Source organism: Manis javanica, chromosome 10 (genome assembly GCF_040802235.1).
Source record: "Manis javanica isolate MJ-LG chromosome 10, MJ_LKY, whole genome shotgun sequence".
Classification (NCBI taxonomy): domain Eukaryota; kingdom Metazoa; phylum Chordata; class Mammalia; order Pholidota; family Manidae; genus Manis; species Manis javanica.
Window position 1 is genome coordinate 109,489,826 of NC_133165.1, and position 14,391 is coordinate 109,504,216.

General features: G+C 56.9%; 1 protein-coding gene and 1 long non-coding RNA gene across 3 annotated transcripts in view; one reads left to right on the forward strand and one right to left on the reverse strand.

Moving 5' to 3' along the window:
• The window catches only part of GGA1 (golgi associated, gamma adaptin ear containing, ARF binding protein 1), an 18,839-nt gene continuing 4,448 nt past the window's right edge, over positions 1-14,391 (forward strand). The window contains exons 1-11 of the mRNA XM_017653063.3: positions 1-291; positions 3,803-3,887; positions 5,148-5,223; positions 6,253-6,351; positions 7,360-7,483; positions 7,907-8,007; positions 8,678-8,758; positions 9,978-10,118; positions 10,195-10,276; positions 11,447-11,554; positions 12,287-12,439. Of these exons, the coding sequence (XP_017508552.1) occupies positions 249-291; positions 3,803-3,887; positions 5,148-5,223; positions 6,253-6,351; positions 7,360-7,483; positions 7,907-8,007; positions 8,678-8,758; positions 9,978-10,118; positions 10,195-10,276; positions 11,447-11,554; positions 12,287-12,439 (1,093 nt within the window). The 5' untranslated portion in view covers positions 1-248. The remainder of the gene's footprint in view (positions 292-3,802; positions 3,888-5,147; positions 5,224-6,252; positions 6,352-7,359; positions 7,484-7,906; positions 8,008-8,677; positions 8,759-9,977; positions 10,119-10,194; positions 10,277-11,446; positions 11,555-12,286; positions 12,440-14,391) is intronic.
• The window catches only part of LOC118970299 (uncharacterized), a 10,460-nt gene continuing 10,115 nt past the window's right edge, over positions 14,047-14,391 (reverse strand). The window contains exon 3 of one of the 2 annotated variants that reach the window (XR_012121599.1): positions 14,047-14,175. This is a non-coding gene — a long non-coding RNA (uncharacterized lncRNA). The remainder of the gene's footprint in view (positions 14,176-14,391) is intronic. The other variant, XR_005058187.2, reaches the window with a different exon arrangement.

Here is a 14,391-nt window from a genome sequence, read left to right on the forward strand (position 1 = left end):
AGCGCCGTAAACGGGAAAGCAAGCGGCCGGTCCCGCTCGAAGATAAACATCTTGGGGGGGGGATTTGGGAGAAGGGTGCCGCTCTGGGCGAGCTTGTTCGTGTCTCTATGGTGCCAAGCGCTCGTGGACGCCGCTCCCGCGCGTCGGGGTGGACGTTGCCCCTTTAATCGGCGGAGGGCGGTGCAGAGGAGGTCCCGCGAGAGCGACGGGGGGCGGGAGGCAGTGCCGAGGCTGGGGGCCTGTGGCGGATGGAGCCCGAGATGGAGCCGGAGACTCTGGAGGCACGAATCAGTGAGTGTCCGGGGGGGCGCGGGCCGGGCCGGAACCGGAACCGGCGGCACGAGGCGGGCCCCTTCCCGGCGGGGGCGGGGTACGGAGCGCCCCCTCCCCACGCCCCGCCCCCGGCCCAGGAGGGGCGGTGCCCCGAGTCTGTCCTCAGACCCGGGGGTGAAGGAAGACCCCACCCGCTGCGCGGATCCGCGGTGGGAGCTGTCGCTGCCCCCCCGTGCGCTCCCCGGTCTGTGACCCCTGGGAGCGAGCGAACTGCCCCTGCTCTGCGCCCAGAACCCCCGGGACGATAGCAGTCTCCAATCCTCAGGCCCAGACCTCTTCACCGAGGAGCAGACCCCAAGTCATTCCTTTGGGCCCCGGGAGGGAGCAAGCGAGCAGCGCCCGGGGCTGCACTTCATACCCGGGCGGGAACCAAGGGCCCTATTCCCCTTGAGCGCCCGATTCCTCCACTCTCTGGCCCTGCATGGCTTGATGTCCTCCTATCCGTTCCTTGAACTTGCAACTACTCTGACTTGCTGGTTCCCCTGCCCAGGAAAGGAGGACCCCTTGGTCTATCTGATACCCAAGTCCTGGCCACACAGTTAGAAACCCCCAAATATCACGGGCTTGGGAGGGCCCCGTCCCAGACTCCGCAAGTCAATCCACGTTTCCTATTACTACCTTTGCCCAGCCTCTCAGATAATGCACCTCCAGACAGGACTCCTTTTTTAGCCCTTGCTGAACTTCCTCCACAGGCCCCTGCACCCGTTTCTCTGTGTCTCCTTAGACAGCTTCCTGCTACTCAGGCCTCCAAGCCCCTACACCATTTACCTGACCTCCCTATCCCGGGTTTCTTACTATCCTTGGCTCCCATAATCCCTACTGGACTGTCTCTGAGAGCCATGTCTTGCTTTTCCCTGGGCTAAAGACAGCTGCCTCTCAAGTCTTTCCTCCCTTTAGGCTCACTTCTGTGCCAGGGCCACTGGGAGGTCTCTGGGTCTACCTGCAGCTCAGCCTCTTGGTTCCAGGCACAACAGAGGGCTGCGCAGGGTGATGATTTTGGGTAATGACCAGCCCTTTTCAAGCCAGTCTTGAGCAGAGTTAAACCCTGAGATTGAATCCAAAACCACACCATCTCCAGGGATGTTTCAGCGTCCCCCTAGCCAGGGGAGGTAGAGGGCACGGAAAGGAGGCACTCACTGGCCATCAAGACTGTGCCACAAGTGTCCAGAGCTCAGCAGCAATTTGGGGGGATGGGCAGAGCTGACAGTCAGTTGGCAGGACTTGAGCTGTGGATGATAAAAAACACTCAGTGAGGATTTTTCCCAGAGGCCAGAGTCTGATCAGAGAAATAGGCATCAGGACACCTGGGTTTGGCAGTTGGCTGGACTCTGGTGAGTGGGGCCGAGATTGTTTTCTCTTTTACTTCCCCTTTGTGTCCTAGCAATATTGTAAGCTTTTCCCTTGCAGTGGTGGGAAGTAAAGAGTAGTTTCTGGTGGGTAAATGATGACATTGTCACCACTGTGGAGTGACAGGGTGGAGTCGTGTCCTGTTGTGAAACATCTCCCTCCCTGGGTGTTCTCACCTGCTACCTGTGAGGGATAGTGCTCCCCCAGGTAGAGAAAAGAGGGTTGGGGATTGGGGACCAGGGCCATAGAGGTCTGACATATCTTGGACCCAGAGGCCTTCACTCTGAGCCAGATAGACGGGAGAAAGCTGATGTCTCACCATGCCCTGCTTCTTCCTCTCTGGCATCTGAGTCAGGAGCTGTCTCTTGGACCAGCTTCTCTGTCCTTACTCAGACTCACATGTCTTTGACACTTTAAAGGACTTCCCATTTTAGTGTCCCCCAGCCAAGTGTAACTGCATGGGCAATATCCAGCCCCATTCTATCTTCTAACTCTAGACTGGTGTTCCCCAGCCTCTGGCCATGTTGGGTGGCTGGAAGGCAGAGTAGTTGGCCTTATTTACCCTAGGTGGTCAGCAGGGGCTTCATTTCTCTGCGGGACTGGAGGACTCTGCAGGGCTCCTGGAACAGAGATTAGTACCCAGAGAAAATGCTTCATTCAGATCTCTGCTCAGCTCTGTCTCCTCCGAGAGCCCACCCAGAGCCCAGGCACCCCAACACTTTGCATACCTTCTTCCTGCTTTGTTTTCCTTGGTAGCGCGTTGCAATAGGATACGGGGTTTTTGGTTTATTTGCTCATCTGAGTAGTCAGTGTTTCTCTCACTGGGCTCTGAGCTCCAGAAGGGCAGGGATTCTCGTCTTGTTCACTGCTATGGCTTCAACACTCAGAATATTTACTGAATAAATATGAACCGAGTGAATGGCTGCCAGGCATTAGGAGCCCAGGGCTTTAGGCCTTCTGCCACAGCATAGGCCCCAAGTAGGCAGGGCCCCCAGCCTCCTTCTGTCCATGGGTCCTTCTCTGTCCCTTTCTGGGCTCTGTTCCCTCCACTCCTCAGGCTTGGGCAGAACTGGCCAGGACAGGGTGAAGCCTGGAGACAGCCTCTGGGGAGGTGGTGAAATCTAGCTCTGGCTGACCCTACAGCCTTACCATGGAGAAAGTATTTTGTCATCTGAAATCCGTCCATATTTCACTCCAACTTTACAAGTGGGGAAACAGAGGTCAAGGGAAGTTATGTGACCTATTTGGTTGTCATTTAACCAATGCTGGGGTCAGGGAGGTGACTGTCTGGCCGTGTTTTCCACCCCCTTTTGTAGACCTGTTCGCCCTTCCTGGCCACTACCAGTCCTGGATTCAGATTCCCCCAGAACTCACGCCTGCTTGCCTGAAGCAGAGCCCTCGTTCATTTGCCAGGGAAGACCTCCATGTGCACAGTGGCTGGGATGTGGTACAGTGGCAGGCTTGGGCCCATGGTGAAGGTCAGGGCTGGGGGCACAGAAGAGAGAGCTGACCCAGCAGTGCTACCCTGGGCAGGAGCAGGGTTAGGGAAGGCTTTCTGGAAGCGACGCCTGAACCTCACTCCTTACCAAGGCCTTTCGTGCTCTGCCCTGTGCTCAGTTACCCACGCCTCTTTTCCTCACATCTAGCCTTGAGCTGTTCAGAGACATGCCATCCCTGGCTGGTTAACTCCCTCAGAGCAGCCTCCGCTGGCCCCAGGCTCCACTAAGTCCCCTCTTTCTGTTCCTGTGGCCCCTTTGCCTCCCTCTGTCACATTGTACTGAGAACCTTCTTCCCTTGGCCTACTTCCCAACCTCACAATTCCTTGAGGGCGGAACTATGTTGTTTTTTTTCTTAGTCTGGATTGTCTCTGAGTGTAAATGCCATGAGAATTGTGGGGACACAGTTTTCAGGGGCAGAATTAGAGGCACTGTGGTCAAGTGGGCGGACAGGTGTACAGATGCAGGGGCGGGAGCAATAGGGAGTGAGGGTGCGGTACCTGATCATGATCTCTAAAAAAGTAGGGCCTTCTGCAGGGAAGCTGACCCAACTCTGCTGCCAGGGTAGGGCATGGGAGAGGGAGGGACCCCTCACCAGGCCACACTGGCCCTCTCTCCTGCTGCAGACAGAGCCACAAACCCCCTGAACAAGGAGCTGAATTGGGCCAGCATCAACGGTTTCTGCGAGCAGCTTAATGAGGACTTCGAGGGGTAGGTAGCTTCCCCCTTTTTTGCTTACAAACCGAACAGAATCTGCTGTGTACCTGCAGTGCACACTCCAGATCCTGGCCTCAGGCAGAGACATGAATGGGTTGAGACCCAGTTTTTATTCCTAATGTGCCCACAGGTTAATGATGGTTGTGGGCACTTTGCATTGAGTGCCGCTTGTGTGCTGGACCCATTTTACAGGTGAAGAAACTGAAGCTCAGGGGACTCAGCGGTTGCCCCACAGTCTCAGAAAGAAAAGGGTTGTCCTTGTTTGACCAAGCCTGCCTGAGCCTCCGCCAGTGCTTTGGCAGAGAGGGCGTGCTTGGGGAAGAATTGCATTCTCCCCATCTGGGAAGAGCCAGGAGGCCCTTTGCTCAAGGAAGAACCAGAACCACCTGTGTTAGAATCACCCCGCATGCTTGTCCAAAATGCACATTCTTGGGCTGCCCCCAGTAGACTGTCTGGCAGGGGGCTGGAGTAGACCTTGCTAGCAGACTCCCCAGGTGGTGCTGAAGTCGGCACCACAGCTCAGTGAGCTCTGCCTCCCCCACATTCCACCCGGGCAGCCGGGCAGGTGCGCTGCCTGCAGTGAGGGGTGCTCCTGAGTCCACCTGCTTAGGCGCACGTCCAGCCCTTAGTTAGCTGAATCACCTGGGCAAATACTTGAACACTGGAGAGCTTCAACTTCAGCTGTAAAGTGTGGGCACTGCCTACCTCAGACGGCTTGTCTAAGGCTAGGCAGGCAGGTGCACGTGAGGCATCTCACATGTCAAGCGCTCAGTCCATGTTCACTGTTACTCTCACTTACGATCTGGTAGGCAGCATCCCCATGTCCACCAAGAAGCTGCTCTGATAGTCTGCAGCAGAATGTCCCGTGCCCCCTCAAGTCCCCAGGGAGCACTGGCTGCCCATCTTTCACAGTGTGTTGTCATGTTCTGCTCCTGGACTGGGCCCTTGAAGGCAGTGGTCTTCTCTCTGAACTTGTCCCTGCAGTGAGCTGAGGACACAGCATGTCACAGTCCTTGATAAAGCCAGCAGAGGGACTGGGCTCACCCCTTTTGAAGGTTCCTGGCTTGCACTCCCTGCCTGGCCCTGCCCTGTCATCCCACAGTCTCCAGCCCTATCCAGAGAGGGAGCAGGGCCTTTATCTGCCCTGCAGAAGCCACCACAGGCTGTAGTTCTGGCACAGTGGTGTGGTGGCCCTGTCCTGGACTGCCACAGGCTCTCTGACTATTTTGAGTTTGTGCTGTTCCTCTCCTCCAGGCCTCCACTTGCCACCCGGCTGTTGGCCCACAAGATCCAGTCACCACAGGAATGGGAGGCAATCCAGGCCCTGACGGTAAGAAGGGAAGAGGGGGTACCCTCTGTCCCCAACCATGTGGATGGCACAGGGGAGGCCAAGACTGAGGTTTTGTGGTCCCATAAGCCTCCTCTTTAGAGCCCAAAGGAGATGTACCAAGATGGCCTAGAATGGGAGTCTGGGCCAGCCCCCGAGGCACCCAAGGCAACCAATGGTCTGGCCTCCCACCCCAGACCCTGCATGGTTAGGCCTTGTGGGCAGGTGGCCCCTAGGATTAGCTGCTCCAGGGGTTCCCTGCTCCAGGGGTGCATCAGATTTGCAGGAGGCTGGTTAAACCACTGAGTCAGGGCTACAGCCCAGACCCGCCCATCAGAACTTCTTCAGTTTCTGCATCCAGGAAACTGCATGTTTCTCAAGCTCTCCAGGTGCATCGCAGAGCCAGCCAGCCCGTCAGTGGTCTGCAGACACAGGACAGCACTGTCATTCCTACAGGGGGACACGTGCGAGGGATGACACACCCTGTGGCTCAGACCAGAGGTTTCTCGTAGAAGAGTTGGTGGGGGTGCAGGTCTGTGGCCTCCGGGCCTGGACGCTAGAGAAACCCACCAAAGAAGCTTTGGATGGTGGTAGATAAACAGTTCTTCCTTTAATGATTATTTATGTATTTTAACATTAGTTTTGTGGGGCTTTTTGTCCAATACACACTAGTCCTGTTTTCACAGATCCATAGCTTAGGATAAGGCTAAGGTAGGTGTTGCCTATTGAAGTTCACAAAAAGTCAAAGAAGAATAGTAGGAAAATAATTTACAGGTGGTCCTCAAATATGGCTAAGCCGTGGAGGGGCTGCTGTGGCCTGTTAGGCATTGCTGGACACTTGAAGTCACCCCGCCCTGTCCCCCAGGGGCCTCTGATCTGTCTCAGGAGCCCCTGAACCTCAGACTCCTCTTGTCTTCAGGAGTTAGTCCCTCCCTTCTAATTGCCTGCCCCTGAGCTTCCGGGTCCTGGCAGGTGTGGGAGGGAGGCCGCCTGCTCTAAGCCTCCCTGGGGCCCCCACCCCTGCCCGCCCAGGTGCTGGAAACGTGCATGAAGAACTGCGGCAAGAGGTTCCACGATGAGGTGGGCAAGTTCCGCTTCCTCAACGAGCTCATCAAGGTCGTGTCTCCCAAGGTGGGTGCTGCCAGATGGGTTGCGAAGAGGCTCCCCAGGCCTGGTGACTGCCCTCGCTAGGGGGCCTCCCTCAGGGGTTCCCACTTCTGCTGCCCAGCCAACACACAGACCCCTTCTAACATCCGCTCCACACAGCCAAGTCCGGGACAGCTGGGTTTCTTGGAGGAGGGCTTCCGGGCTGGTGGTGGCCGGCTAAAGGAGGAATGGCTGGAGAATGCCCGTGGCTGCAGAGTGGCTCTGCCAGCATGGGCTGCTCTGGCTCTGGGGCCTCTTCCTGCAGACCTGACAGCCCACCTGGGTCTCTAGGGGAGGGTCTCTTGTGAGGTGCATTCTATTCCCACCTCACAGGAGTGGCCTCCTTGAGGGCTTGGGTTCTGAGGCCCCAAACCTGAGTGATATGGCCTGCTGATGGGCCACACCCCAAGCTTGGCCTGGGAATCCTCCCATAGGGCATGTGTCTGGTGCCCCTTGAGTGAGAACCCACCCTCTTTGCCCCCCCTCAGACCCCTCCCTTGACCAGAGCACTGAATGGCCCAGCTTGCCCCCATTCTCTGCCCAGGAGGTGACTGGTGTGAGAGCCAGTTCCCTCAGCCTAGTTTGCAGCTGTGGGATGCGGAGTAGGACCCAGGGCTGAGCACTTCCACACCTGCCCCTTCCCTCATCAGCCCAGAGCCCTGTGACTCCCCCTTCCTGAGGTCACAGAGTGAGGCCTGACATGAGCCGACTTGAGCGGGCTCTGGACTCTGTGTCAACTCTGTATCCCCACCACAGTGCCACTGCTGTCATCCCCACCTAACAGGTGGGGAAACTGAGACAGGGTGGCACAACTGAGCGGAGAGAGGAGGTGAGCTCCATCTGCACCAGGCTGGTTAGGTGGGATGTGAGGGCCCTGTAGGCCGAGGTTTCTGAGGGAGTGCTGGGGAGACAGCCGGGTTTGGGCTGGGGTTGGGGCTGCAGCGAGTAGGGCCAGGCAATGTCAAAGGCCTCCCCTCCCTTTGGTCCCTGAAGTACCTGGGCTCTCGGACATCGGAGAAGGTGAAGAACAAAATCTTGGAGCTCCTCTACAGTTGGACAGTCGGCCTGCCTGAGGAGGTGAAGATTGCAGAGGCCTACCAGATGCTAAAGAAACAGGGTATGATGCCAGAGGTGGGGTGTGAGCAGTGCCCCCTCCCCTCCTCCCTCCGCTGGGGCTCCAGCAGCTTCACCTTTTGGCAGCAAGGTCCCGGGCCCACTCTTTAACTTCTCAAGCACATAGAGCTGCTGGGTTCTTTTTGTGGCTGTGTCTGAGGCTAGCTTGGGTGGCAAGAAGGTGAATTCGGGTCAGGCTTCCCTCTGAGCAGCCCCCATGGAGTGGCCTCCAAATATGGGCGCCTGACCTTCCCATACACAGTTTGACATGGTAGCAGAGGAGCCGGCCCTGGCCCACCAAAGCCCAGAGCTGGCATGCTGGAGAAAGAGTGCCCTCGGCCTTCCACCCTATCCTCACCTGCCCCGTTCCCACCTCACCCCCTGCCCCCGGGCCCTCTAACAGCCTTTCCACCACCGTCTACTCCAGGGATTGTGAAGTCAGACCCAAAGCTTCCAGATGACGCCGCCTTTCCCCTTCCTCCTCCACGGCCCAAGAATGTGATCTTTGAAGATGAGGAGAAATCCAAGGTGACGCTCCAAGGAGGGCGGATGAGGCCTCCAGGGCCCACTTAGGGGTCGTGGAATTCCAGCCCCTGGCTGCTCTGCCTGGGAGCAGAGGCTCACACAGAGCATGGCCCCTGTAGTGAGTGACAGGCGTCGGTTATTGGGTACCGACTGCATGCTGAGCACTCCCTGCTCAGTGCCCTGCATCTCAGACAGAGAGTGTGTCCCTGGGGTTTGTTTGAGGGCATTTCATAGGTCAGTTAGAAGTTTATTTATCTTTCAACAATAACTTTATTAGCTTTTTATTAAAGAAGCATGTGCTCATGGGCAAGAAATTAGACAGCACAGAAGGTGGTAAGATAAAAGTAAAAGCTCTCTGCCCAGTCCCAGCCCTAAAGGGTAACCACTGTTAAGTTTCTTGTATAGCCCTCCAGAAATGTTCTCTATCAATAGCAATACAACATTTTGTACTTTCCTCGATAACTTATTTCGCCAGCACTGTGGGGAGCAGTTAAGCGGCAGTGCCTCAGTTTCTCTGTGGCCACCTCTCGGATGTCAGTAGCTTCTCATCACCGCATGAGCAGCTCAAGTAATTCATGTCCCATAGCCAGGAAATGGGGAGTCAGGTGTCACCTCAGGCGTCTGAGCCCCAGGTCCAGGTACTGCCACCGCGGTCATGCCCCTGTCTCTGCAGATGCTGGCCCGCCTGCTGAAGAGCTCCCACCCCGAGGACCTCCGAGCAGCCAACAAACTCATCAAGGAGATGGTGCAGGAGGTGATGGCTGAGCCTGGAGCGCTGGGACGGGGCAGGGAGGGGCTGCTGAGGTGGGCCGCGGAGTGGGGTTGTGTGTACACATAGGAGGAGTCCCGCAGCGACCCAGCTAAAGGGCTGTCACAGCAAAGGAAGGGCTGGCTGACTTTGGGAGACCCTAGCGGGCAGAGCCAGGACCAGCGTTTGGAGGGAAGAATTTCCCAGCAGCCAAGCTAACCTGCTCTGGATGGTCTTCTGTTAGGCTGACTACTTTTTCCATAAAAAGTGGAAACAAGTTAGGCCTTACTATATACACAGGTATATATGGGTGTGTGCATATATGTGTGTATATATATATATATGTGCATGTGTGTATATTACATGGACATACATGTGTGTGCATGTATGTCTATATATAAAGAAAATAGAATTTGTTTAATTCATAATTATATGTAAGTTGTGGGTACATGCCAAAACTTTTTTTATTGGCAAGGATAAATCATCAAGAAAGTGGGCAGTCCAGAGACCTGGAGGGCCAAAGTTCTGGTTGTCTTCTGAGGGCAAGCTGCACCCTCTGACCTCCATGTTAGGGGTGGACCCTCTGATACAACGGCACCAAGGAGGCTGATCGAATTAAGAGGGCACAGCACAAGCCCCCCTCTCATTCTGCAGGGGAGGACCATGTGCAGTAAACAGAGTGGGCAAGGAATCGCAGGGTCCCTGCCTGCAACTGCCTTTCGAGGCCATAAGCTACCATTTGCCAGGCACTGACAGACACTGGGGTGGGGGTCACTGCATCAGTTTCTAGGTTGAACTTGGTGACGACTAAGGCCCCCTTTCACTCAGGTATGGGAACCTTCTTTCAAGGGACAGATACAGGAGGCGTGGGTTGTGTAAAACTACTGTTATCGGTGTGGGACCCTGGTCCGCCAGCATCACCTGACAAGCATGTTGGAAACCCAGATTCCTCAGCCATCCCTGGAGTTCTGCTGAGTGTGGCTGAGGGCCCAGGAGATTCCAGCAGGCTCGTGCAGAGGCCTGGGTCCCAGGGTCATTGGCAGGAGGAGAGGAGTGAGCAGAGGGTTGGCAGAGGGCTTCTGGGACCTGTCCTGGCACGAGGGGCTCATAGCAGGGTCTGATCTCACGCCAGCCAGCAGAGACTCTCCAGAATAGTATGGGCAGTGCCTGGCTCAGGGCTGGGCGTAACCCAGGCTCTTGGGGGCATTTGCTGATGCCACCCCAGGACCAGAAGCGGATGGAGAAGATCTCGAAGCGGGTCAGCGCCATTGAAGAGGTGAACAACAATGTGAAGCTGCTGACGGAGATGGTGATGAGCCACAGCCAAGGCGGCGCCGCGGCCCGCAGCAGCGAGGACCTCATGAAGGTGCGCCGCCTTCCACCCAGCCCCACCCACTCTGGGGCCCCTGTTGGCCCTGACCCGCCCACCCTGCTGCCCCCAGGAACTCTACCAGCGCTGCGAACGGATGCGGCCCACGCTCTTCCGACTGGCCAGTGACACAGAGGACAATGACGAGGCCTTAGGTGAGCCCGGGCACAGTCGGCCCCATCCCTCCACCTCCTCCCCAGCCTCTTCCAGGCCTCTGAGTAGCCACAGTTGGAAGGAGCCTCCACCAGGGGGCCCCCTTCTCCAGCACTGTCCTTGGGTTTCTCCACGTGGTGGACCAAGGAAACAGAGAGCAGGGGCTGCATGGTTGAGAGGTCATATGGGCCAAGCACCTTCGCAGGCACCCCATCCGCTGTCCACAGCTGCACAGGAGGGAGAATTGTCCTCATTTCCAGATGGGTCTCAGGGAGGGAAGGGATTTGCCCAGGTCACAGGGCACAGTGCAGAGCCAGGGTGGACTGGGGGCTCTGTCCCTCCACATACTGCCTCCCCAGTAAAGGCTAGAGACCAAGGGCCAGTCCCACAGGCCTGAGCAGTTCCAGAGCTGGGCCCCGTGGCTTCTGCCGGGGCCGCATGTCAGGTTCTCGTCCTTGTTCTCTGCCACCACGTCAGCCAGGGCTTCTTGGGCAGCAGTCTGGATACCATCTCAGCCCCTCACTCAGCGGGAGTTCACTGAGCGCCTCCCATGTGCCAGGTACCTGGGCCCTGCCCAAAGGCTCGCTGCCAGATCCCTCTAAGCCCCGGTCCCCGAGGAGGTAATGTCGGTGAGGGTCTAGTTTGTGCCACATGCCATTCTAGGCCCTCAGGGATATGGCAGTGACCAAAATGGACAAAAGCCATATCCTCGTGGAGCTTGTAGCCTAAGGAGAGGAGACAGACAATAAACCAAGGACATGGGCAGTGGCATTTGTCAGGTGGTGGTAAGTGGCATGGAGAAAAGCAGGCAGGGGCCTGGGTAGTGTGGGGTGGGGATTAGGGAAGGCCTCCCCAAGATGACTTTGGGTAAAGACCTTTTGGGTAGAGACAGGAAGAGATGAAGCCATGCAGAGATCTGGGGGACATCTAGACAGCGGCCCCGGTGTGAAGGCCCGGAGGCCAGAGCATGCCACTGTGTTTAGGGCCAGCAAAGGGCAGTGTGTGGTGATGTGGGCGAGAGGAGGTAGCGGAGAACCTGAGTCTGAGTAGGTGAGATGGGGATGCCCCCCGGCCCCGCCCCATCACTCGGGCTGGATGGATGTGGGGTGCTCATCTGCCCCAGAGGCCCCCACACTTCTTCAGCCTGGCCTCTCCCTTCCTGCCCATTCCAGCGGAGATCCTGCAGGCTAACGACAACCTCACCCAGGTCATCAACCTGTACAAGCAGCTGGTGAGGGGCGAGGAGGTCAACGGTGATGCCGCATCTGGCTCCATCCCTGGTGAGGAGGTGGCCAGGGAGCCGGGGAGGGCCCGCCAGCCTGGAAGGGCACAGAGTCCAGGCTGGTATTGCCTCCAGAGCTGGTAGTTGTGACTGCCAGGATTACCCTGGCCCCTTAAGATGGGGAAAGCCCCCAGGGAGAGAGTGGGGGGGGGAGTGGCATCTGTGCCAAGCCCGCAGCTGTTGGGGAAGGAAGTCTGGATGTGGACCGGAGGAGGGGGAGCTGAGGGGTTGCTGAGGACAGGCGGCAGAAGGAAAGCCTTTCTTTGACTTGGCAAATCCAGCACCTGTTGTGTGGGGCTACATGACACCCGCAAGGCTTACTTTAGTTACCGGAAGGCAGTAGGGAGAGCCTGACACATAAACATCACAAGCTCGGCTCCAATAAGAGCAAAGTGACAGATGTGGGGGACCACTGTAGAGGTTGGAGTCGGTCCTGTTTGGGGCAGCAGGCATGGAGCACTACACAGAAGAGCAGAATTCAAGCCAGGCCTTGAAGGATGGGAGGCAACTTGCCCGGTAGAAGGAGGAAAAATATGTCCCAGATGGAAGGAGTCCCATGTGCTAAAGAAAGGGCCTGGTGGGCGATCTCGGGTCAAGGACAGTGTACAAGTGGGGAAAGCAGGAGGGTTGTGAAGGGTAGAGACAGCTTGCTGTTCCCAACCCCTGTGGACTCCCAGGAGCCTGAGTGACCTCCACCCAGGACTTGCCTGACTCCTCTTTCCAACCCCAGGGAGCACCTCGGCCCTCTTGGACCTCTCAGGCCTGGATCTCCCTCCTACCAGCACCACCTACCCAGCCATGCCCACCCACCCTGGTGACCAGGCCAGCCCTGAGCAGCCCAGCGCCTCGGTTTCCCTGCTTGATGATGAGCTCATGTCTCTGGGTGAGGAAGGGGGCGGGCCTGGAGGAGGGCGGGCTTGGCTGCAGGTAGGGGAGGACGCTGCAGCACACGAGGCAGCTTGCAGAGCATGGTCTGGTCAGAGTATTACTCCTGCGAGTCCTGCAGGGAATGAGGGATGGTCATTAGGCCCACTTCATAGCCGAGGAAGCTGAGGCTCCAAGCAGTAAAGGAGGCCATACAGGTTATACAATGAAAGGGTGAGGCTAGCCAGTGCCTGAACTGACCTCTGATAAGCTAGCTGCACCCAGGCTCCTGGGGCCTGAGGGAAAAACAGGGATTTACCTGCAGCAGGTAAAAGCCTAGGATTGGGAGCTGCCCGGGCAAAATCAGTGACTTCCCCACCCACCGAAAGGAAGAGGGAGAGCTCCGGGCTTCCAGCACCAGAAGCACCAGGGAAGCTGCTTCAGAGCACAAGGCTCTATGTCTCAAGCTGGTCCCAGGCCAGGCCTGCCATCCTGCAGGGTGGGGACAGGGCTCCAACCCACAGGGAACCAGGCTCCCCCTGGGGAAGAAGGCGCCCAGGCAGCCAAGCAGCTTTTGGGTTTCTAGCTTTGGGGCACAGCAACCCCATCTGAGCTTAGAAGCCACAGGGCATATTAACAACCTTCTCATAATAGCCCTGAAGTTTTAAAAACAGGTGATCAGGCTCTGTCAAAGCAACCTTGAAGGTTATGTTGGAAAACTAACTTGGAAACCAAGAGTCAGACTCTGCTCCCGAGCCAGTTCTGAGGTTAAAAACCAAAGCTGGCAGAGCAGCGGTGTGCAGAGCCCCAGGCCAGCGGCGGCCCGGCTGTTCCTCCACCCGCCACGTGAGATGCTGTCAACATCCCCACTTTACAGATGCAGAAACAAGGCCCAGAAAGGCTGGGTGACTTGCCCGAAGAGGCCACTAGGGTTTGGACAAGGTGATTAGATTCAAAAGCTGAGCCCATCTGCTGCCCTGACTCAGCTCATCAGCCAGGAGAGGGAAATGAGGACTGGAGTGGGGACCAGCCAGCACCCTACCTAGGAGGGTTTGACTCCAGGGTATCCGTGGGCCTGCTCAAGAGTCCCACCTACCTGCCCCCTTCTCACTCAGAGCTAGGGGTGACTCCGGGAGAGCCACTGACCCTGTCTGACAGAGAGGTATGGGATGGTCCAGTGACAACAGGGCGCCCACAGGCTCATCTTTCCCAGCAGAACCAGGGCCCAATGGTGGCTCTCTGACTCGGCAGCTGGTGTGTATGGCCCGGTCCCCAGTGAGTGACAGTGGCAAAGCCACATCCTCATGAGAAGCAAGGTGTGCTTTGAACTTCCTGTCCCCAAGTCGCCTCAGCAGAGCCTTGAGCCTCCAACTTCCTCTGGTTTCTACCCAAAGGCAAAGAAAATGTGGGAACAGGAACCAGAAGTGCCAGGCAGCACCCACCAGCTCGGGGAATAGAGGAAGCTTTGGGACCACAAAGGGAGCTTGTCCTAAACGGTTCTCTGTGGCAGGAAGGGTGAGGGGTGAGGGTCAGAGTAGGCAGTGTGGACTTCCGGTCTGTCGGAGAGGGTGTTCTGGCACTTCATCTGATGTTTCTAATTTATTACAACAGTTCTACGACGTAGATGCCGCTCTTGTCTCCATTTCACAGAGGAGGCTTGGGGAAGTTGTCACACAGTTAAGTGGTAGAGTTTCATACTCCAGTAATTAGGCCGCGCTGTCCAAGTCCGATTCTGCCTCTTTCCGGCTGTGTGACCTTGGGTAGAGTTATTAACCCCTTTGAGCATCCACTTCCTCATCCTTAAAAGAGGATTAAGAACTCCACACCTGCTTTTTAAAGTTGAGGATTAAGTGAGACCCACGCCTGAAGTGCCTGACAAATCGGGGTGTAAATGTCAGCCTTCCCCCTGAGTCATCCCGGCTCTCAGGTGTGTCCCAAGGAAGGGACCTAAGAGTCACCACTTCTGTGCCC